Here is a 22,531-nt window from a genome sequence, read left to right as displayed (position 1 = left end):
TTGTTTATTTGTTCTATGCTTTAATTTTAGAATACATTGAGACATTAAACTGCGTAAATTTCAATAAAAACTGGAAAAATGGAGGTGTTCTAAAACTTTTGACCGGTAGTGTATATATGAACTCAGAGCAGGTACAACACAGACATGTTTACCTGGAAGCTTGCTTTTGAGTCCAAAATAAACTTAAACATCTGTTTCTTTTACATTTATAGTAATTGTAGGTCTGTTTCCTTTTATTTAATCTGCCTCAATTTACAACAATATTAATAAACTATATGAATATTCTCCATAATAAATATAACTATAAAATATGCATTTAAAAAAAAAAAAAAAACAGCTAATGAAAGAATATAATGGGGCTTTGACAATGTTGTGACTTGTTGCACTGCAGACCGTTCATAAAACGTTTTGCGTGTTGACATCATCACTTGAAGGTAATAACACTAAAACTGAAGATCTAACTAGCAGTGAAACATGACGAGGCATCCTGTTGATGCACAATACATTTAGATTGCAGCATAGTTTACAGTACATGAACTGATCTTGTTAGTCCTACTGGCATTACGCCCTGTCAGCCGCCCAGCAGGTGCAACAGGATCCAGCAGTAGCTCTGTAGGATGTACACAAACAAACATGCATTGAAAATACTAAGCTGCACGGTTGTATTTTTCAAACAAAAGGACACCTTTCTGAAACAGTAATAACAAATGTAGATATAGTATAAATGCAAAGCCCAACAAAAATACAAGCTAGCAGGAAGTCATGCAGGTTAATTAAATTTACATTCAAGACGTTTTGCTTCCGCTGGTAGCATACAAAGGATTTGCTCATGAGAGAAGTGCAGTGTGCGGCGGTGTAAAATAGAGACGTTTTCACCATTACAGTTTTTTTTACGCGCACGGACTAACAACAAAAATAAACTGAGTCACTTCGGAGGAGGTTCTCAGATCTGCAGGTTCCAGGTTTGTGCCACCTTAAGGATTTGTATTTACATTGTTGTTTTATAGAAAGTGGGGTGGACACAGGCCGTAGCCAATAGTTTTCCTTATACATGATTACAATACCATTATAAGTTTGCGGTTACAATAATATAAGCGTTTCCCATTACCACTGCTTAGTGCATTTTACCATGACATTATATGGTTTAGCAGGCTTTTACCTTTTCTTTTATCCCGTATGCTGCAGCAGACTTTAGATGTACAGCTATCTGGAGCATTATTTTGTTTGTAGAATTTAACTTGAAACACGTTGATTAAACTTTGTTTTCCTCAGCTCACGTTTATGTGTCTTAATCACACGCAACTGTAAATTATAAATTCGAATCTGAAAATGCATTGTAATTTATTTAACTTCAGTTCAGTTTAAAACCGTAAGTTTGACGATAACATTTCCCCTGTATTTGTCAGAAAGCAGTTTGTTTACATTCCCCAAAACACTGCTGGCCACATTGTCACTTTATTATCCATATTGGAATTCACTTGCTTCTACTTGCATCAAGGCATTTGGACGTATTTAAGTATTCTAATTCTATATAACAACTGCAGTACATTATTTATGATTGAGTGTCAAAAGTTATGGATATCAAAAAACGACAAAGGACACAAATTATGTTGTGTTATACCATTTAGGAAACACCTACAGAAAGAGCAGTTATTAAAGTGGCAACTATTTTCAGAACAGTACAGGACACAGCACCTTTAACCTTGTTAAAGTGTTCAAATTATTCAGAATATAAATGCTTGTTTCTGCTAAGTGGAGGGCAAACATTTTGCTGTCTTTTTTTAAAAGTTTGTTGCATCAAAACACATTGCTGCTCTAAATAAATGATATACAGTACCTTGGACAGTGCATCATGACATTCATTTTCCTAATAGCCACGGTCTTACACACGACTAATCCTGTGACAAGCGTGAAACAAGTATAATTGTACACATTTTTTTTTTTTAACAATTACGTTTATTCATTTTCCAATTTTTCTCCCAATTTTTGGAATGTCCAATTATTATTCAACCTGGCTCACTATTGCAACCCCCGAACTAACTCGGGAGAGACATAAGTCGAGCACTCGCGTCCTCCAAAATGAGTGCCGTCAGCCACCTGCTTTTTTTTGCTCTGCAAGCCCGCCGTGCAGCCATATTCAGAACTTACAGAGTCGGAGGACCACACAGTTCTGAATTGCGTATAGGCTGGCCTGCAGGTGCCCAGCCAGCCACAGGGGTCACTGGTGTACTGTGAGCGAAGGACTCCCCAGCCGACCTAACCCCTATCCTGCCTGGGCAGTGCTTGGCCAAATGCGCGCTGCCCCCTGGGAACTCCCGTCCACAGTCGGCAGTGGCATAATTGGATTCGAACCGGCAATCTCCAAGCTATAGGGCACTTCCTGCACTCCCCCGGAGTACCTTTACCGGATGCGCCACTTGGGAGGCCATAATTGTACCAATTGAACATAAATCTTTTCAGGAGGTCCACACTTTCAATCTGTATGCCATCAATGGTTCTTAACACCTGTGAATTAAAAGCACTAACTATGAATCTCTGCCTTGTTCCAGATTTTTACCTGCTGAAAAAAGAGCTCTGTAATTTCAGGATCATGAACCACCCTGCAATTGAGCAGCTGCTGACCTGTTCAGTCTGTCTGGACCGGTACCGGAGCCCCAAGCTTCTCCCTTGCCAGCACACCTTTTGCCAGGAACCCTGCCTGAAGGGAATAGCTGACAAGATCAGCAGGAACGTGAAATGTCCGGAGTGCAGAGCGGTTCATAAGATTCCTGCTGAGGGGGTTGGGGGGTTTCCAAGCAACAGGACCATCCTTGGTTTCCTGGAGATACCTGTTGAGTGGATCCAAACTTTGCAAGGTAGTCCCTCGCAACCATGCCAGATTTGTGGTGAGGCAAAAGAACTGACCAGTTGCACTCACTGTGATAAGTCAGTCTGCGATTCTTGTCAGCACCTTCATGTTGAGGAGTTGAAGATGGACCTTAGGAAGATTGCCACTAAACTACGAGGTGCAATACCTAAGATATCGAAAGCTCTAGGAACTCTGGAGCAAAAGTCATTCTCGATGAAGCAAAACCAAGAGGCGATCAAAGCTGAGGTGGAGAGAAGCTTTGAAAAACTGATTACCAGTCTCCGAGTGAGAGAGAAAGGTTTGATTTTGGAAGCTGAAAACTTGATGCAGTCTGAACTAAGGACTTTAAGGTTCAAGCAGGAACATTTAGAGTTCATGTTGGCTAGTATTTCCAGCCACTGTGACTGCATTGAAAACCAGCTTAATGACCTTCAAAGAAACCCTCTTGCCTTAGAACTTGTGGAGCTAAAGACACAATCTAAGGACTGGACAGAACAGGTAGAAATCCTAGGACAGACTGAAGAAGACCAATTTAAACTATTGAAGTTCACAGCAAACCATGCAGATATACATTCAGACACAAACAAATATGGTTCAGTATCTTGGGCAAATAAATCCTCACCTAATAGAACTTGCAGGTATCAAGTTTCTGACGCCTTTGGCCAAAGTGGCACAAGTTCAACGGAGGTTCTCCTATCACAATCTGGGAATACTGCTGCCTTCCTTCCAAGGGCAACCGGCAACTATTTATTTTCAGGCAGACAAGCAAGGCTGAGGCATACGAATTTAGGCCTTGTGAATGCCCAGGCTTTGGTTACAGAGGGCCTCGACAGTGAAAGACCTAGACTTGGACTTCCTCTCTACGGCCACCAGCTCCTTCTGCTTTACCAGCTCAAAGGTGCAATGAGGTGCAAGTTTGGCTCCAGAGGAAGTGACCTAGGGCATTTCACCTGGCCCAGGGGAGTTGCAGTGACCCCAGAGGGAAACATTGTCGTCGCTGATAGCAGTAACCACAGGGTTCAGGCACGTATGTCTTTAGAGTAAGAATAATTCAAAACAAAGCAGCCCTTTAGAAGTTAATACTAGAATGTTCTGGATCAGTGACAGAAATATTGTTGGTTTGCTGTAACCTGAAGTTGGGCAGGTAGGAGATTAAAAAAATAAATAAATCTGCTCAACAAAGTAAAAGTTTGAACAGTTTGCTAGTATGAAGATAATGTTTTCTGTCTCAGGTTGATGTATTGAAACCTGCACTGGAAGAAACTGTCTGTACAGGCTGTTTCTTTGATTGGGCAGCAGAGTGGAGTAGTGGTTAGGGCTCTGGACTCTTGACCGGAGGGTCGTGGGTTCAATCCCAGGTGGGGGTCACTGCTGCTGTACCCTTGAGGAAGGTACTTTACCTAGATTGTTCCAGTAAAAAAAAAACTGTATAAATGGGAAGTTGTATGTCAAAATAATGTGATATCTTGTAACGATTGTAAGTCGCCCTGGATAAGGGCGTCTGCTAAGAAATAAATAATAATAATAATTGTATTTAAAATATGAGAAAATTATGGGTTGGGGTGGATTACAGCAAACTGAATTTTTTTGTTACGGCCTTCAATTCTATTGCAATAGGGTGTTGGAAATTGTAAAGTTTAAAGAATGATGTTGAACACTTATAATTTAAATAGTATGGAACACTTTCAACAAAAACGTTTAACATTTACAAAAGAGCCATGTAAGAAAAAAGATCAGCTGTACAAACATAACAACATGTGATATCTACAAACCCTTAGCAACAAGATAAATATGTGACATAAGTGAGACTAACTTGCCCCCTCAGTATGTTTTAGTATGTGCTCACATATACGTTTTTAGAAAAGGTGAACAAGATTTGTACTAGTTTTTTTTTTTTTTTTTTTTTTAATCTAAATCTATAACGGCTATTGGCTGTTTAGTGACACAGCTGGAGTAACTAGCACTCTAGATTTCTCTTGCAGTCCTGGCTGAGCTGGAAAGCAGTCCAGTGAACACAACATAAAGGTTGTCATTAGAATGTACTGAACAAAACAAAATAGCTACCAATTTTCTAATAATTAAAATGGAAACTTTTTAACCTTTGATAATCACTTTATACTTATAAAATATTTGTTGCTGCTACCTAAAAGTTATTTTTATTATTTCTTCCCCTAGATGTTTGATCGTGAATGCCGTTTTCTGAGAGCTTTCGGTTCCTATGGCAACAGTGATGGAGAATTTGACTGCTTGGCTGGTGTCACGGTCAACAGCCAAGGATGGATCATCATCGCAGACCGGTACAATCACAGGATCCAGATCTTTGACAACGAAGGGCGTTTCATCCGCAAGTTTGGCCAAGAAGGCGCAGGTGAAGGCCAGCTCAGCTATCCCTGGGGAGTGGCCACCGACCGGCTTGGGCTTATTTACATCTGTGACAAGGACAACCATCGCGTCCAAGTCTTCACTCTGGATGGGTGTTACGTACGGAAGTTCGGCCAGCTAGGCAACAGGGAGGACCAGCTAGAGCACCCGCACTACCTGGCCTTCTCTCCTGAGCAGAAGATTGTTATAAGCGACAGTGGAAACCACAGGATAGTGGTCTATGATAAGGATGGACGGTTCCTGCTGAAGATTGGGTCAGAAGGCACAGCTACAGGACAGTTCAAGTACCCGCGAGGTGTCGCAGTGGATTCCAAAGGGAACATAATAGTTGGGGACAGCGGGAATAACCGGATACAGATTTTTCACCGTGACGGCACCTTCCTGAAATCATTTGGCAGCTGGGGCACAGGGGATGGGCAGTTAAAGGGCCTGGAGGGGCTGGCTTTTCAAAATGGGAATATCGTCGTTAGTGACCGAGAGAACCACAGAATCCAGATATTCTAACTCTTGTATCCACCAAATTATGTTGAGCACTTGTTTGAGCACTTGGGTGCTAAAAGTAGGACCAGGAAAATGCCAATTGTGCTGGATTGTATGGTGTTTTTTATTATTGGGGGCTAGGGATCAATTTGATCATCCTATACAATACACAGCTAGATTTTTTAAGAGCACTTTACAGAACTGGGGGATCACCCTGGATTGCTTTAAACATCTGTGGTGATCAGCCCCAGGTTGAGACGTATTTGAAGCCAGGCCTCCAGAGGTGAAAGGAATTGTAGGCTAGTGAATTAGGCCACTGCGCAACTTGAGACCTCCTAACTTAGGCATACTTTTGATTCCTCAAATTATCTTTCCATATTACTTGTAATTGTTGTTTGGAGCAAAGATGGTAGCATTTGCAGTCTAAAATTGTTAGCATGTGACTTTACATGACATTTATTAATGCAGACATAATATTTGTTAATTGGCAGTTTTTCAGAAGTGTTTTGAATAATTGATGACTGTTTTCCATTATTCATGAACAAAGAACAGATTCATTACATTTTCAAGGTTTTTTTTTCTAGGTTAGATTCAAGTCTAAGTTGGACTCTAGACATCCTTGTGGATATTGTGCATTTGTCTTCAAAGCTATGCATTCCAGGGGTTAGACAACATTAAAGTTGTGGATTACAAAAAATACACTTTGTGGTCTTTTTTGTGTCTTGATGTTTCAGATTAATCAGTCTCTGACAGGTATCCCGCAGACAGTGCTTTACAGATGTAATTTACTCACCCTGCATGCATTTATTTAACTTATACCCTGTGGAGATTTCTGAACAAATTAACACTGAATTAATTTTTTTATAGTATGACTAACCATTGTATCTCCACAATTCACTTAAGGTGCCTTTGTCACATTATGAAGTACATCCATTGGACTAATCAATTTCCTGCACAACAATTAAGAAACAACCTACAATCATACTTGTTTTTACTGATATTTATATTATTATTATTTATTGCTTAGCAGACGCCCTTATCCAGGGCGACTTACAATTGTTACAAGATATCACATTATTTTTTTACATACAATTACATTATTTTTTACACATTATTTTTACATACAATTACCCATTTATACAGTTGGGTTTTTACTGGAGCAATCTAGGTAAAGTACCTTGCTCAAGGGTACAGCAGCAGTGTCCCCCACCTGGGATTGAACCCACAACCCTCCAAGAGTCCAGAGCCCTAACCACTACTCCACACTGCTGCCCCTAAGAATTGACGCCTAAGGAAATATACATACTGTTTTTGACAGCTTTTGTACACTGCAGTATGTATATTGTGTCATCACGTGAGCATTGCCCTGTGTACAGTACAGCAAGGTCTGCTGTGCATTGGACACTATAAAACCTGTTATAACAACAGCAACCAAAAATATACAGTTATTATAAATCACAATGAAATCAGATTAATTTGCTCCATTTCAGAGATTTATTAACATGTAACATGTCAAAATATATAATAATAATAACAACAATAATAATAAGACAACTGTTTGTTTGTTTTTTTATTGCATTTATTTACCCTGGTTCATATTAAACCTGTTAGTACTTAATTTGTAATATATACATTTTCCTCCATAGGCAATTGTTTTACTTGTAAAACACATTCAACGGTTAAAAATACATATAAATTAATAGTATTTGAAGGATGCCGCAATATAATACAGTATTAAGTCAGTAATTAGGAATGACTGCAGGATTGATGATGGACTTCCTTCACTGAAGACATGGGTAAAAACCTATATCAATGTACACTGTACAAACAGCTGGGTTTCTTACAGTATGCAAAGTAATGCAATCCACCATTCAGTTATGAACATTGTTAACAGGGTCGTCACATTTGAGAAGAGTAGCCAAGTCTCCCATTTAAACAGTAATCAAAGCAGCATACAAAGCCTGGGAGATTTTGTGGGGAAGGATAGTCGAATTCACAACAGCGCTTGTTAGATTTCATGTTTAAGTAAATTCTGAATACCAGTTAAATGACCTGCCTGAATACACTGGGATTTTAGTGCAGTTATGTAAACTGGTAATGTAAAAAAGTTAGGACTTTGAGATAAGTATTGAAAACCTTATAATATTATTGCAGTAACCTGTCATTACAATCGTATTGAGACATCCCATGTAAATAATTCATTTAGGACAACAGACTGACCATTTACATGTTTCATAAACATTCTTCTTCATCATCATCATCCTTGTCATTGGGACATACAATTAATTATCAGTTAACTTGTAGAACAGTTTCATTTGTGTAAAGGGAAACAATTTAAACAAACGATGGAAACCATAGCCCACAGAACACCTATTAAATATTATCTAATCAGTGCAAATAGCTAATGCTACTGTTACTGTTCATGAATTGTGTTTACTTACAGTGTATCACTAAATACCTTACAAATCATAATATGACGGATTCAATCTGTGTTTTAATTTCAGAGTAGTAATGATAATATTATAACTCTGGGGTTACCCGACCAGTGACCTGTGCAATACCGAGACATGACATTGAACTCATACGGTTATCATACCCCTTACAGCTTCTTGAATAGAACATGCATTTCCATGTGTGCTTATATTTATAAAAAGGAATATAAGATATTGTTGTAACAATTCAATAAAACATAACCATGGTCAGATATACATGTCGCTTTTTTAAATGACTATTTTAGGTTCTGCAGTGTGATGGCATAATGCAGTTTACAATAATAGCAGCTGGTTCAAGATTATAAGAGGGTCCTCTCAGTAATTAGTAACTTCATAATGGTGTAATACTGCAATGTTTAAATAGTGGACACTCACTGATACCCACAGCAACACACCACGATGTAAGTCCATACCTTAACAGCTGTTTGAATAACATGGGATCTTATAAACAAATATACATAGGAAGTGAAACACCACAGAATACAGGTTTACGACCAGGTACATAGTACCAATCACATGGCAAACAATGTTTCTTGTACTGTGTGTGTAAATCAATCAGATATTAGCTACAGTATCTTCAATCTATCATATATTTAGCAAGTTGTGCCACTAAAAATAAAACACAAATGCAAGACTACCACCTGCTGGGAACAAATATATTTGGTTGTTAAGAAGCAATTGTTTTGTTTGAATGATCTAACCACATTTTTACATTTCTTGATGACCACATTATGTCATTTTTAAAGCCGTCTATCGAAAACACTGTATGGCAATAATACTGAAGAATTCTGAATAGGCAAGAACTTTAAATTCTGGAAATATTTTATTCTTAGGGCGTGTAATTTAATTTATAAAAAAACACCATTTACATTATCATTAAACATTGTTTGCAGAGGTGAGACAATATGGAGAGGCATTGGAACAGTCCAATCATTAGGTTTGCACTATGCAGTTGGTACACTACATCTGTGCGTGACTGGAACAGGCGTGCTTAATGTCGTTTTGAAAACCTAAACGTCTTTTGTGAAGCTACATGGGGGCGTAAAACTAAATCAGTTCTCCAGCATGTAAAGGAAAATGAGGATTCGGTAGAAGAAACCATAAAAGGAAAGGCAGAAATGTTATGCATGTACAGCACTGCAGAGTTGTAATTCCTGAGAAAATGTACAGAACTATACTTAGCGTACCTGCGTGGGATCTGTTTACAGTAGTTCGGTTTGCAATGGATCATGGGTTTTCTTTCCTAAGTCCTACTAAGCGGACTTCTGCACTTCTACATAGTAAGTTCACTTTTTTATAATTATAATGATAGATGTGTGTAACAACGAGTGGTAGAAACCGAAATGTTGTGTATTTGAGTGGTTATTTTTTATCCCCGAAAGTAACCAATTATGATTAATAATAATAAAAAAAAAACACCACCCCGGACCAAATCAAAAATAGAATTCAAATATAAATCACAATAAACTAGATACATACTGAATGGGGTGTGTCATACATCTCCTAATAGCGGCTGATGAGATGATACTGACATCAGCATAAGATATGTACTTACCTCTGGACTACAGAGCTTGCTCTTTGAGATGCCAGTTTATTACAAGTGCCCCTTTTGAATCTTAACAATAAATCTAACTGTGGTTGTGTTATATACAGACGTGCTCAAATTTGTTGGTACCCCTCCACAAAAAACGAAGAATACACAATTGGCATCCACCATTGTTTATTCCATATTTAATAGAAATCAGACTTTGCTTTTGATTTTTTATTCAACATAATATTGTAAATAATAAAACAAATGAAAATGGCATGGACAAAAATGATGGGACCGCTAACCTAATATTTTGTTGCACAACCTTTAGAGGCAATCACTGCAATCAAACGTTTTCTGTAGCTCTCAATGAGACTTCTGCACCTGTTAACAGGTAGTTTGGCCCACTCTTCCTGAGCAAACTGCTCCAGCTGTCTCAGGTTTGATGGGTGCCTTCTCCAGACTGCAAGTTTCAGCTCTTTCCATAGATGTTCGATAGGATTCAGACCAGGACTCATAGAAGGCCACTTCAGAATAGTCCAATGTTTTGTTCTTATCCATTCTTGGGTGCTTTTAGCTGTGTGTTTTGGGTCATTATCCTGTTGGAGGACCCATGACCTGCGACTGAGACAGAGCTTTCTGACACTGGGCAGTACGTTTCGCTCCAGAATGCCTTGATAGTCTTGAGATTTCATTGTGCCCTGCACAGATACAAGGCACCCTGTGCCAGGCGCAGCAAAGCAGCCCCAAAACATAACCGAGCCTCCTCCATGTTTCACTGTAGGTATGGTGTTCTTTTCTTTGAAAGCTTCATTTTTTCGTCTGTGAACATAGAGCTGATGTGACTTGCCAAAAAGCTCCAGTTTTGACTCATCTGTCCAAAGGACATTCTCCCAGAAGGATTGTGGCTTGTCAATATGCATTTTAGCAAATTCCAGTCTGGCTTTTTTATGTTTTTCTTTCAAAAGTGGAGTCCTCCTGGGTCTTCTTCCATGGAGCCCACTTTCGCTCAAAAAGCGGCGGATGGTGTGATCAGAAACTGACGTACCTTCACCTTGGAGTTCAGCTTGTATCTCCTTGGCAGTTATCCTTGGTTCTTTTTCTACCATTCGCACTATCCTTCTGTTCACTCTGGGGTCGATTTTCTTCTTGCGGCCACGCCCAGGGAGGTTGGCTACAGTTCCATGGACCTTAAACTTCTTAGTAATATTTGCAACTGTTGTCACAGGAACATCAAGCTGCTTGGAGATGGTCTTGTAGCCTTTACCATTACCATGCTTGTCTATTATTTTCTTTCTGATCTCCTCAGACAACTCTCTCCTTTGCTTTCTCTGGTCCATGTTCAGTGTGGTGCACACAATGATACCAAACAGCACAGTGACTACTTTTCTCCATTTAAATAGGCTGAATGACTGATTACAAGATTGGAGACATGTGTGATACTAATTAAAGAAACTAATTAGTTTGAAATATCACTATAATCCAATTATTTATTATCTTTTCTAAGGGGTACCAACAAATGTGTCCAGGCCATTTTAGAATATCTTTGTAGAATAAGCAATAATTCATCTCTTTTCACAGCTTCTTTGCTTTATTCTATGACATACCAAAGGCATGCAAGTATACATGATAAAATAGCTTTTAATTTCATCACTTTTCAGGAGGAATGAAGCATTATTTCAATGAGCTGTAAGGGTACCAACAAATTTGAGCACGTCAAGCCTCTGAGTCAAACTGGAATGCAGTGCAAATAAAAGTTACATTTCTGTCAGTCTTTTAAGTATGTTTAATTAAATACAGTTTAGTCAAGGATAAAATCTCTAGTTAAAAGGTAAGTTTTAAGACAGTTTAAAGTTTTGCTTTAAAAAAATAATGCATCAATATTGGCAGTTACCACTTAATTTACTGTACTATTCAATCTGGGCTACACATTGCCAATCAAATTGCTGTAAAACATCAAAATCTACTTGTTGCCTGGGTGATATAACATTTAAGAACTTTTCTTTGAGTGGGTCACTGAACTGGTAACCTATTTAGGTGAAGAACAGAAGAAATGTCAATAAACTACTTGCCATTCAAAACGCTGCAATAAAATGTCACTGAGTATTGCAGTAACTGAAACCATACTTTCCTAATTCTGAACCCTGTTATAGTTCTTCATGTATCATGTAATCTGACTGCTTTGATTCATACTAGCCCTCCTGAGGCCAAAGCTTTGTCTCTTATGTGATCTTCTCATGTTGAATCTGATAATAGGAAGCCTGCAGAGAAAGAAAAACATGTATTAACATTATCGAAACTTTAGGCTGTGCAGCTGGAGGCAGGGACTTCAGGTTCTTATATGGCTGCATATGCATGAGAAATGAATGCCAATGGTAAGCAAACTGCTTGAAATCCAGTCCAGTTGTACCCAACACCCTATAAATCAAATAATTTATTAAGAGTTGCCCATCACAACCATTATTATCTTTGATTTAATGCACTGCTCTAGTATTCAGGCATATCATTTGATTTCTAAACTTTTCAATTTACTGTATGAAGTAGCAGAACTAAAATGTCACTTTGATACTTACTTTAAGTGTTGTAAACATGATCCCCTGCTCCCCGTTTTGAACACTGGGATCCATCAAGTCTTCAATGAGGTGCACCTCGGAACCCAGATTCCTTATTCTGGTTTTAAAGAATGCAGAACACAAGAGCCAGGCCTTTACTATGAATGAGAGTTATGAACTAAAAGTTATCAATAAGTGATATTCAGTTTAAAGGGTTCAAGGGTTACACCATGTGCCATCTTTGACACCTACCTACTGTTGTTGCTTTTCATTTTGGACTATGTAGTGTTATATAACATGTAGAATCTCTCTGCCATTTACTTTAACTGGGATTCTAAGTTTCTTCCGTGGTAACAAAACAAGGTATGGTTTCAATAAACAAATGTCACAAAGGCTCCTATCCACAGTGCAGCCTGTCGAAGGATGACTGATTCCACTTAAGTCAGGGTCAAAGCAGAAGCAGCACAGAATTGACTTATTTATTTATGTTTTGAGTATCTGTATCCACAGGGGTCAATATTTGTGAGATCAGCTGTATCCCATGGCTTACCGTGCTCGTAGAACCACATACAGGAACACAGGGAACAGATCGTCCATAGACCACAGGAAGTCCTTTTTTAGCACTGAAAGCACTTCCTGGGTGATCTCCTCAAACGTTTGCTGAATCACATGCAGTTTGTCAGTGGGAGTAAAGGTTGTGCTATACAATACACAAGAAACAGCACTGCATTAGTTCAAGTGATTTCAGGGATACGTATCACTTTTAATATACACTGGTATCTGTTTTCTTTAGGATGAATCTTACAGATAATTCACTTAAACCAAGATTATAAAATATTAGGAGAAACAGAATTATCATTGGTCCCACTTTTCTTGTGTTAAGATCTTCTTTATTTTTTCCAATTTTGGACTGTTTTCCATAATTCGGGAAATATATATAGTTTTTTTGGTGGGAGACCATTGGAGTGAAACTGAGCTACATCACAGGAAGTATAAATAAAGCAAATAACTGCAAGATCTTCAACAGAAGAAAGGGAGACTAGTCATAATAGTTCAAAGAAAATTGATTGTTTAATTAAAAGTAAAGAAATGAACTGTAATACATGGTTAGCTTTCCTTTTAATGTTTATAATATCTTGCAAAGATCACGCTAAAAAGCAATTTTTAAGGCTACACCTCACGAGAGTAATCGGAAAACAACTTGATGAATGTTACAGTTTATATATTATACTGTGTGGAAGAAACATGACAATATAGGGATCTTATTTCTGTTTCTCAGCAAGCTCATACTAACACAGTGAGGTTAGATTAATGAAAACTCAACACTGAAGTTCTTCTCATCTAGCTTTCAATCTCAAAGCAATATAAACTAATAGCTGCCCTGGGTATTCAGGCATTTGCCAGCTCATAGCTTTCCTTCCCTTGGCCACCCCTGCGATGACTAAACTAATAGATCTAGTTCAGAGACAACAGCAAGCTGATTCTAGGTTTTTATTAAAGAGATTCTGGAGGCAAAAAACAAGTAAAACAGCATAATTTAGACTAACTACCACCTCACCTACAGAAGACATCTTACCTGATTTGTTGTAAACTTTCCACAGCTGAAGCAAAGCAGATGTCCTTTGTGCTTGGCAGTACCTACAGAAACAGAGTAGTTTAAAGATATCTCACATAGCACAGGCACCACAAAGTGATATCTCACGTAGCACATGCACCACAAAGTAATCAACAGACAGCCTAGAATAGACATAAAGACAGCAATATCTCAGAAATGAGTGGCTTGCCTCCTCCTAATAATAAGGCATGCTCTTTTGAATGTGTGTAGCAGTGAGGGGTCAGCTGATCCACTCAGCTCCTGTATACCCATGGAAAATGGCACATTGCTGCTTGACACCAATAGTCACGTAACTGCTCCAGTGTTCTGGTGAAGCTAAGGCTCTTGGGTCACTGAAATGCATTTAATTATGATTATGATTTTTTTTTTTTTAAACCTATTTATTTAATTAATTTTATGATACATATACTGGCCTACCAAAATCTAAAAAAATATTTATTTTATAAATTCAGACACTGGCTGTTAACAATGCAGGTCCTAATAAACACATTTTGACATTATAAAAGAGAGAGGGGCAGCTGACACTGAGTTTTAAAACCTATTGTACAAACATAATCTCGTAGTTCAAAACCTCATGATATCACAAAGCTCCTCTACAGTAGCAGCAATGCACATTATCTGTCTTCCAGCCAAATAATGTTTCAGAAATCCATTTTTATTTTCTGACTTTAAAGAAAGACAAAACTAAAACAATACCTTTTTGTTCTCTCCCAGATTAGAGATGCAAACAGGCCAGAATTTCCTGCAAAAAGATAGAGAAAAGGTTACAGACTTAGGTGGCCTAAGTCATTGTAAAATTGCTAGCACAGGCAGTAGCAAAGAGAACCACCCACATTGCCACTCGAACATGTGTCAGACCTCTAGGCCATGAGGTACTGTATAGTGTGTAGAGTGTGTGCACATCCAATCCTTGGCCTCTCACTTTTTCAATTTTGTAATGGGGACTGCTGTCTGCTGAGGCCACAGAACTTTTGATTGAGACGGGCAGATTTTTCAAACTACTATAAAATCACCATAGACAAAATGTTTAAACTACCCAATTGCTTTCTGCCCACTGTAAAAACAGGCTCTCCTCAAAAGCTGCAGTCAGACCATGTAGCCTACAGCACAGGAAGTGATCAGAAGCAATGCATTTAGAAATATATCCACTATTAAATACATTTTAAAAACAAGCAAATAATCTAAAAGATATTGAGCACAATGAAAGGCGTGCTGTTGATGATGTAGCTAACAGTCAGGAACACGGGGGATCATACTGTTGCACTCCCAGGAAGTTGAGCAGTGTGAGGTCGGGCTGCTTGTTGAGTCTCAGTACGCACTCCCAGTACACGTCCTCCTCCCGCTCGTTCTCCAGCGCGTACAGGGTGAACAGCGGCGGGTACAGGCGGGGCAGCAGCACCGGGAGGAGCAGGCCCGAGCTGCTCACCGAGCGGCTGAAAAACACAGACACCAGTTACAGAAACACAGGGTGAACTTAACAAACACCTCATTTAACTGAACAACCTTTAAATAATTTAAATGACATTCTTCATATTGCATTGTACTTACTCTGGTCTAAACTATCTTTGCTTTCTTAATATCTTTATTATTATTATTATTTATTTCTTAGCAGACGCCCTTATCCAGGGCGACTTACAATCGTAAGCAAATACATTTCAAGTGTTACAATACAAGTAATACAATAAGAGCAAGAAATACAATAACTTTTGTTCAAGCAAAGTACAAGTGTGACAAACCACAATTCAATAATACAGCAGATAATAGTGATAGTTACATCAGGATATGATTAAATAGTGATAGTTACATCAGGATGTGATTAAATACAAAGTACTACAGGTTAAACACTTGGCAGATTACAGTATTCTGAAGTACAGGATTAAATGCAGTAAAATAGGGGGCAGATAAGTGCAAAATAAAGCACATTTACATGAAGGGTGTATACTTGAATGGATAATCTTCCCCTATCCACACAGGATACAGATTTTATTAAACATGACGCCCCACAACCACAGTTGCCCCCTAAATGGTATCCGTTTACTGCCAATGCAGAACGACTGTGTGGGATTTTTGTTCTTCATTTTACCCTCAAAAGTGGGTTTCTGCAATGGTGTCTGTCAAGACTGGTATCACATTAAATGTTGATTCAAACTGGCAGAGCCCTGCATGTCTCTCCTGCTGTCTAAGTGAATACAATTAACTGTATAAATTCAGACACTGTGGGATGTATTCTGATCACAGCGCAAATGTGAGTGCAAGTGTAGACGGTGCTTGCCCCCGATTCTGTGGCGCAAAAATGGAGCAGAGATGTAAAAAAAACCACTGCGCTGAAATGGTATTCTGAAGACATAAATATTCTGGTTCCTCGCTGTCCTATCTATTTATTTAAATTTAGTATAGCAGATAAAGATAAAAAAAAAATAAAAAATCGAGAAAGTGTTTGTGTCAGTGGCAATACAGTAACCACAATACTATACAAACCAACAGCATGATCAGGATTAACACATACTGCAGATAACTAGATTATTTTTAATTACTAAAACTTTTTATCTTATTTATTTTCCTAATAAATGTTAGGACCTAACGGTATCTTAAATACTGAAATGTACACAAATGCACGAACATTCAAATCCAAATAAAAAATAATAATAAGTTAGCTGTACTTTTATTCTTTACATGATCTTTTCACAAACGCGGGGACGGTTGGGCTCCGGGAAATATTCCATGAGAATTAAAGCCCTGGTTATATTGAAACTCTAGTACATTACAAGCTCAGAGGCAACGTGATGCGGCACTTCATGTCCTGCTAGAAAATGAATCAGCTTCTGCTACTGGTAGATGGATCAGAAAGGGTATTATTTTACACTTTACATGTAGTAATGTCAATGTCATGAAATAATGTATCTTGTATAATTATTATAAATAATAAATGACTGCCCTACGTGCCTCTACCTCTTCTGTTAATATAGCAATCTCCTGTGTTGTGAAGCATGGTTTAAATATTCTCTCAGCGAGTGGCCTACCACTTGCTGTTCTGACTTGCGCTGTTTTTCTTGCTCTGTGCTCCTGCCGCTCGACATGATCGCCACGTCTACATTCAAAACGGAGCCTTGGGGTGACGCAAGCGCATTCTGTCTATTAAAGGGATTGTTGCCTGGCCTTGATTGGATAGCAGTTCCCCAAACCTACTCAGCATTGATTGGCTGGGCGCTGTCACTGAGCCATTAAATGGTTCTTATTTTGATCAGAATCGCACTTTTGGAGAAGCCACGCCCTGCGGGGCAGACGCGTTTGACTTTGACCACTGCGTCTGCGATTGCACTCGTTTCATCAGAATCGAGCCCTACGTCAGCAAAGTGGGTCCTATCAGACAAATATGTCTTCTTGTGTTTACAAAGGTGGTTATAGAATTCGTGACCCTCCACAGAAAAAACACAACACAGCAAACAGCAGTAACATTGTCCAATGAATAAAAATCATGTCCCAGTAAACAATATGAAACCCTTTCAGCTGGCTAATTTGTTATTGCTATTTGTTGTGTTTACTTTTCTATATACAGCCTACACTGATGCAGAACAATCTATTATTTTAAGACTTTGCTCTTATTCACGGTCACATGCTCTTGCCTCTAGTTATTTTCTTTACCAAGAACATGATAAGATGATCCAGTCGCTGCTTTAAGGGTTGAGAAGTCAGAAGTTCAGTTTAATTGACAAAGACGACTCTGCTCCCACATTTTATATAAATAAATAGACAAATAATATTACACAAAGCACAAGTTCTATGAGCGGTTATAGTTCAAGATGTTAATACCTTTCCGTTATACAGTATATTTCCTCCTAATAAACCTTATTGTGAAACATGTTTTGATTGTTTTTTTGTTTTTTTGCTGTAACCAAATTAAGTATTTCTTGAATACTTCTTGCCGAATGACTCGGACACCTCACTTAAATATCTCGGTATCCAGTAACACATTCAATATGATTATCGATTTGGGGATATTACGAGAGCTGAGTGGGGTATGCAATCCTGAAAAATGTATATAATTTTGGGAAAGCACTGCACTTGAGACATTGTGCTCAAAAAGCTATTTTTCATATGATTGAAAAAGAGGTGATTATCTATTCAGTGGTTACCTATTACCTAGTAATTACCTATTTAGTAATCAAGGGGTCAGAGAGGGTGAAATGAACAACAAATCGCCATCTCCAGTCATTCTGCATTTTTTCATCTGTTCCAATGCATGTTTGGAAGAGTGATGAACATGTACATGTAGTAATTTTCAAAAATGTTAAGATGTTATCCAGAATTATAGCGTCATACCCAGGTTGTGTTGATTCTGGTCTGGAGTCTGTTTCCTCTTCACAATGTGGCCTCTTGTCATGCGAAGCTGCACTGGGGAGTGGGATCACACTGCCCTCTTCTGGGAGATCTGGGAAAAGGAACCTAAAGCCAGAAAACCAGCTATGATGTTTTTGTTTTTCTTGTTTTTCCTCAGAAAAATGCTCACCTTTCACTGCTCTCTAGCTTCCTTGAGTGCCAATGGCAATGATGTCTTTCTACTTGGCACTTTTAGAGATCACCACTGTAATATACTGCACTGGGTCAAACGGATTAGTAACTGCAGAACAGGAAGTGTCTATACTAACGTCCCTAGGCTCCCTTTTAAATGTTGCCAAAATTACGAGAAACAGACTCAGTTGAAAACCCAGAAAATGGCCTTGCCTGACTAGCTGGAAGATCCGTTTCAAGTAGGACTGGATCTCATTGACAGCCTGCTCCAGTAAGCGCCGGTTGGCACCCACTCCCACATAGGTCATTCTGTAGACAGCCACCAGCGTCTCCACCAGCTTCCCCAAGGGGTGCAGGGGGGTGTCACAAGCCTGAAAGAGCCACAGAGTCAGAGAGCAACATCTGCTTTCACAGACCGTCGATTAGAACTGATCTAGGACTTAAATCTGATTAATAAAAATGTACCTTTATTAAATATTTTCGGATGTTTTCATATTTCTCCAGGGTCACAGGGCCAACATGCTGAGGAATAACTTCCAAGCTCTCCAGTGTTTTGTTGTGAGATCGACTCATAATTTCAGGGCTAAAACCAAACAGATCAGGTTAGTTGGTAACATATCCCAGCTGTTGTCAATATAACTAAAAAAAAAAAAAAAAAAATCACATGATAGAGTTGACAACATTAAAACCTCGATATAAACCCTTTGTGTTTTGCTTTAAAAGGATAACTCTACTACCATTCAATCATGCACACTTTAGCTTTCTAAAGCATATGCACATGCCAATAATCTAAATATTTATACTATAACAAAGTTTAGTTGATGTAATAATAGTATGCAGTTTACATTTTGCAACCTGTGCACTCTCCTGTCTTATTGCATAAGTACTGGGTCATCAAAGTGTTAAAAGCTCTGTCCCTGGCCCGGACATGCTTTTGAATCCATGTACATGTAGCTGTTAAACACAGAACCATCAGGTCTGTAACAGCGCAGAAACAGTTAAACTGTCAAACTTAAACATGGCCTGGAATGTCCTTTAAAAACCAGGATGGCCTGGCACAGAACCAAAACATGAGCTCAGGGCTAAGCCGCCAATTCATTAGCAGCTTAAATAGTTCTTAGTTACAGCTGCAGTCTTAAAATAACCACTTGGAACATTAGGGGGCAGTACATAAATATAAATGAAACCAAATACATGTGCCTATACCTGTCCTTGTGTTGTCTTCTGCTGGTCGTCAAGGCAACTGCAATGTTCTCCCAGGCTCTCCAGTTCTCTCCCTGCCCGGGGCTCTCACATCCTAATTGACTCCAGCACTCGTCAAACACTGTCCTCCACTTCTCATCCGGAGCCATGGCCAGAACACCCAGCTTCCTGCTCCGGCAATCACAGACTCAGCATTAGAACAGCAGAACTGCCGTAAAACACGCCGTTCAGGAAATTAAGCTAAGATGCAGTTTGAATTTCTATCTCTCCCTCAGATCAGATACTTACAGAGTCTCTGTCTTCTCCTTGTCAGTATCATACAAGTTTGGCTTGAAGTATGTGCCGGCCACTTTCAGCCCCGTGCCCCACTCGCCGCTAAAGGTTCCCTCAAAGTAATCTCCATTGGGCATGGTCAGAGTTCCCTGGAGGGGCATAGACTTTGTAAATGCAAGGCTACTAATGTTCTAAGAAACTGGGACAAAAATAATAGCAACAATTGATAGCCTGGGCTACTAATACAGTACACTACTATATTGTAAGCACGCTCAACCCATACCCCCCAAGGATGGATAGCTGGTTAGTTTTATATATATTCTGTAGCTGTACACAGATTATTTGTCATTGCTACCTTTCCGTTGAGAGTCCAGTCATCTATAAACTCTCCCTCGTAGCGGGTGTCGTCTTCAGAGAGGAGAACCCCAGAACCCTATCAATAACAAACCCAAGTTAGGTCTGCCGTTCACTGTGAGGAAAGCAAATTGGTTGGACACAACAATGATTTTGAAGGGGAAAAAAAGGGAGCTTCAGTGCAAACAGTTTAATCTTACTTTTAAGTTTCTTTTAGTATTACTACATATACTACCACTCAGCGTTTCATAGTTATTACAGAGGTAATGCAAATGATACATCATGCACAAAGGAATACTCAGTACACCCATTATGAAAGCAGCACTCACAATCATTTTATTGCTGCTGAAGGCACCTTCGTAGTACAGTCCAAACTGGGTGACAATGACTCCATTTCCATGGCGGAGGTCATCTTGCCACATCCCCATGTATTTCTCACCCCTGAAATTCAGATTTACTACAGGTAAGCGTCCATAGCAAAAAGAGGTCATGAATGAATTAGTTAGGGTGCAACGGCAACTGTGTTGAAATTATATATTCGTACTTCTACATTGATTAAGGAAGTACATAGTATTAGACCTGGTGATGTCGTCAAACACTCCGTAACCTGTCTTCTTGTCCTGTACCCACTGCCCAATGAACATGCTGGGAGAGGATGATGTCAGCTTGCCACTGCGGAGAATGCCATGGCCGTGCCGCATGTTGTCCTGAAACGAGCCCTCGTACACCTCTCCTGTAGAGTATCTAAACACACAAACAGCAGGCCGCTTTGTTCACTGACTGGAGTAGGACTTACTGCAAATCACACTGAAACCAGAGAAACCACAATTTGACTCTGAAACCAGAGTCAAATTTACAGACAGGCATTTGTGCCAAAAGACCACACAAACTAAAAAATAAACATTATTAATGTCAGTTTTAAATCAACAACTGACTTAAAGGGACTTTAGTCAAACATGTTTCTATTGATTTAGAGTTCAGTCCCCCTTCTCTGTATAAACACTGCTGCTGGCAGTGAACAATTTTACATTCCACACAAAGTGCAAGGCTCAGCAAAAAATAAATAAATAAAAAACACCATTTAGGCTATAGAACATATGCCAACTTTACCTACAAGATTTGTAAAATAATCAACTCCTGTTACATGTAGCACACACTTTTATGTAAATGAGACGCCCCTAACATGAGCATTTTTTTTTTCATGCAAATCAGCATCCCCGGCATCCCTCGAGGGTCAGAGTCATCACAGATCACAGAATATATAAAAGATGCATCTCCCTATTGTAAATTACTCTCAAATTACTCTAGAAAGCTACTTGTTGCCATTTGTACTGATGTTGCTATGGGACTGTCTGGAGAATAGAATGGTAATCACTGCAGAATGATCACATATAAATCCAGGACACTTTGAACACCAATCCTGGCTGCTCATGGGGGTCTAGCAGGTAATTCCACTCGTCTGTCCAACCTCTGTACTTCCAGCACTATACTGTCATATAGCGAGCCCAATGTGGTCCAGTGGTTAAAGAAAAGGGCTTGTAACAAGGAGGTCCCTGGTTCAAATCCCACCTCAGCCACTGACTTATTGTGTGACCCTGAGCAAGTCACTTAACCTCCTTGTGCTCCATCTTTCAGGTGAGACGTAATTGTAAGTGACTCTGCAGCTGATGCATAGTTCACACACCCTAGTCTCTGTAAGTCGCCTTGGATAAAGGCGCCTGCTAAATAAACAAATAATAATGTTAGCTCCCTGTGGGCCCCAAACCAAGATCATCAACTTGGCGAGGACGGACTTCGAACCTTGCAACACTCACCCAGCACTGCAAGAGGCAGTGCTTTTACTAGGTGAGCCACTGAGGACACTCTAATCTACCATTCTGTTACAGTATATGTAGTGTTCAACTGTGTCTATTGTGAGCGTGTTGTATTTTGGTAATTATTTCTACTGTTCTCTCACTTACTTGTAAGTACCATATCCATGCATTTTTCCTTCTTTCCAGTGGCCTTGGTAATGATCTTCCTTATCCAGTGCCTTGTTTGGTACAATATACTCCCCAAAACTGTAAAACAAATATATATAAAAAAATGTTATATGGACTATAGTGATGTCCAGTAATTTAAACCTGAAGAACACTACATTATTTCCATGTTATTTACAGCCCTCCTCACATGCAAAAAAACCCCATTGTTTTTGAAATATAGTATTAACTTATTGTCTGTTTATACAATATATTGTCTCTATTTATAAAATATTATTTTCTCATCTTTATTTATAAAAGGCTGCATTTTGTTATG

At 39.0% G+C, this 22,531-nt stretch overlaps 2 protein-coding genes across 8 annotated transcripts in view; one reads left to right on the top strand and one right to left on the bottom strand.

The window, feature by feature from the left end:
• Window positions 1-578: 578 nt before the first annotated feature.
• Window positions 579-6,407, top strand: LOC117426549 (RING finger protein nhl-1-like). The gene is made up of 3 exons (XM_059033562.1): window positions 579-962; window positions 2,550-3,871; window positions 5,024-6,407. The coding sequence occupies exons 2-3, from the start codon at window positions 2,591-2,593 to the stop codon at window positions 5,732-5,734; spliced, it is 1,992 nt and encodes a 663-aa protein (XP_058889545.1). The 5' UTR covers window positions 579-962; window positions 2,550-2,590; the 3' UTR covers window positions 5,735-6,407.
• A 5,094-nt stretch (window positions 6,408-11,501) lies between these two features.
• LOC117427163 (alsin-like) overlaps window positions 11,502-22,531 on the bottom strand; it is a 35,367-nt gene continuing 24,337 nt past the window's right edge. For 6 of the 7 annotated variants that reach the window (XM_059033556.1, XM_059033558.1, XM_059033555.1 and 3 more), the window contains 15 exons: window positions 22,198-22,296; window positions 20,816-20,980; window positions 20,566-20,677; window positions 20,238-20,315; window positions 19,898-20,031; window positions 19,613-19,777; window positions 18,872-18,989; window positions 18,620-18,777; window positions 18,218-18,340; window positions 15,154-15,330; window positions 14,594-14,639; window positions 13,859-13,920; window positions 12,833-12,982; window positions 12,304-12,400; window positions 11,502-11,991 (listed from right to left, as the gene is read on the bottom strand). In XM_059033556.1, the coding sequence (XP_058889539.1) occupies window positions 11,953-11,991; window positions 12,304-12,400; window positions 12,833-12,982; window positions 13,859-13,920; window positions 14,594-14,639; window positions 15,154-15,330; window positions 18,218-18,340; window positions 18,620-18,777; window positions 18,872-18,989; window positions 19,613-19,777; window positions 19,898-20,031; window positions 20,238-20,315; window positions 20,566-20,677; window positions 20,816-20,980; window positions 22,198-22,296 (1,723 nt within the window). In that variant the 3' untranslated portion in view covers window positions 11,502-11,952. Of the gene's footprint in view, window positions 11,992-12,303; window positions 12,441-12,832; window positions 12,983-13,858; window positions 13,921-14,593; window positions 14,640-15,153; window positions 15,331-18,217; window positions 18,341-18,619; window positions 18,778-18,871; window positions 18,990-19,612; window positions 19,778-19,897; window positions 20,032-20,237; window positions 20,316-20,565; window positions 20,678-20,815; window positions 20,981-22,197; window positions 22,297-22,531 lie in introns of those variants that run through there. The other variant, XM_059033561.1, reaches the window with a different exon arrangement.

This window comes from Acipenser ruthenus, chromosome 11 (assembly GCF_902713425.1).
Source record: "Acipenser ruthenus chromosome 11, fAciRut3.2 maternal haplotype, whole genome shotgun sequence".
NCBI lineage: Eukaryota > Metazoa > Chordata > Actinopteri > Acipenseriformes > Acipenseridae > Acipenser > Acipenser ruthenus.
Note: the sequence above shows the minus strand (reverse complement) of the source record. Positions and strands in the feature narration are given on the sequence as shown.

Coding starts and splice junctions, on each gene's coding strand:
- LOC117426549 (XM_059033562.1), top strand. CDS start 2,591: ATGAACCACCCTGCAATTGAGCAGCTGCTGACCTGTTCAGTCTGTCTG. Junction 3,872..5,023: donor GCAGTAACCACAGGGTTCAG/GCACGTATGTCT, acceptor TTCTTCCCCTAG/ATGTTTGATCGTGAATGCCG.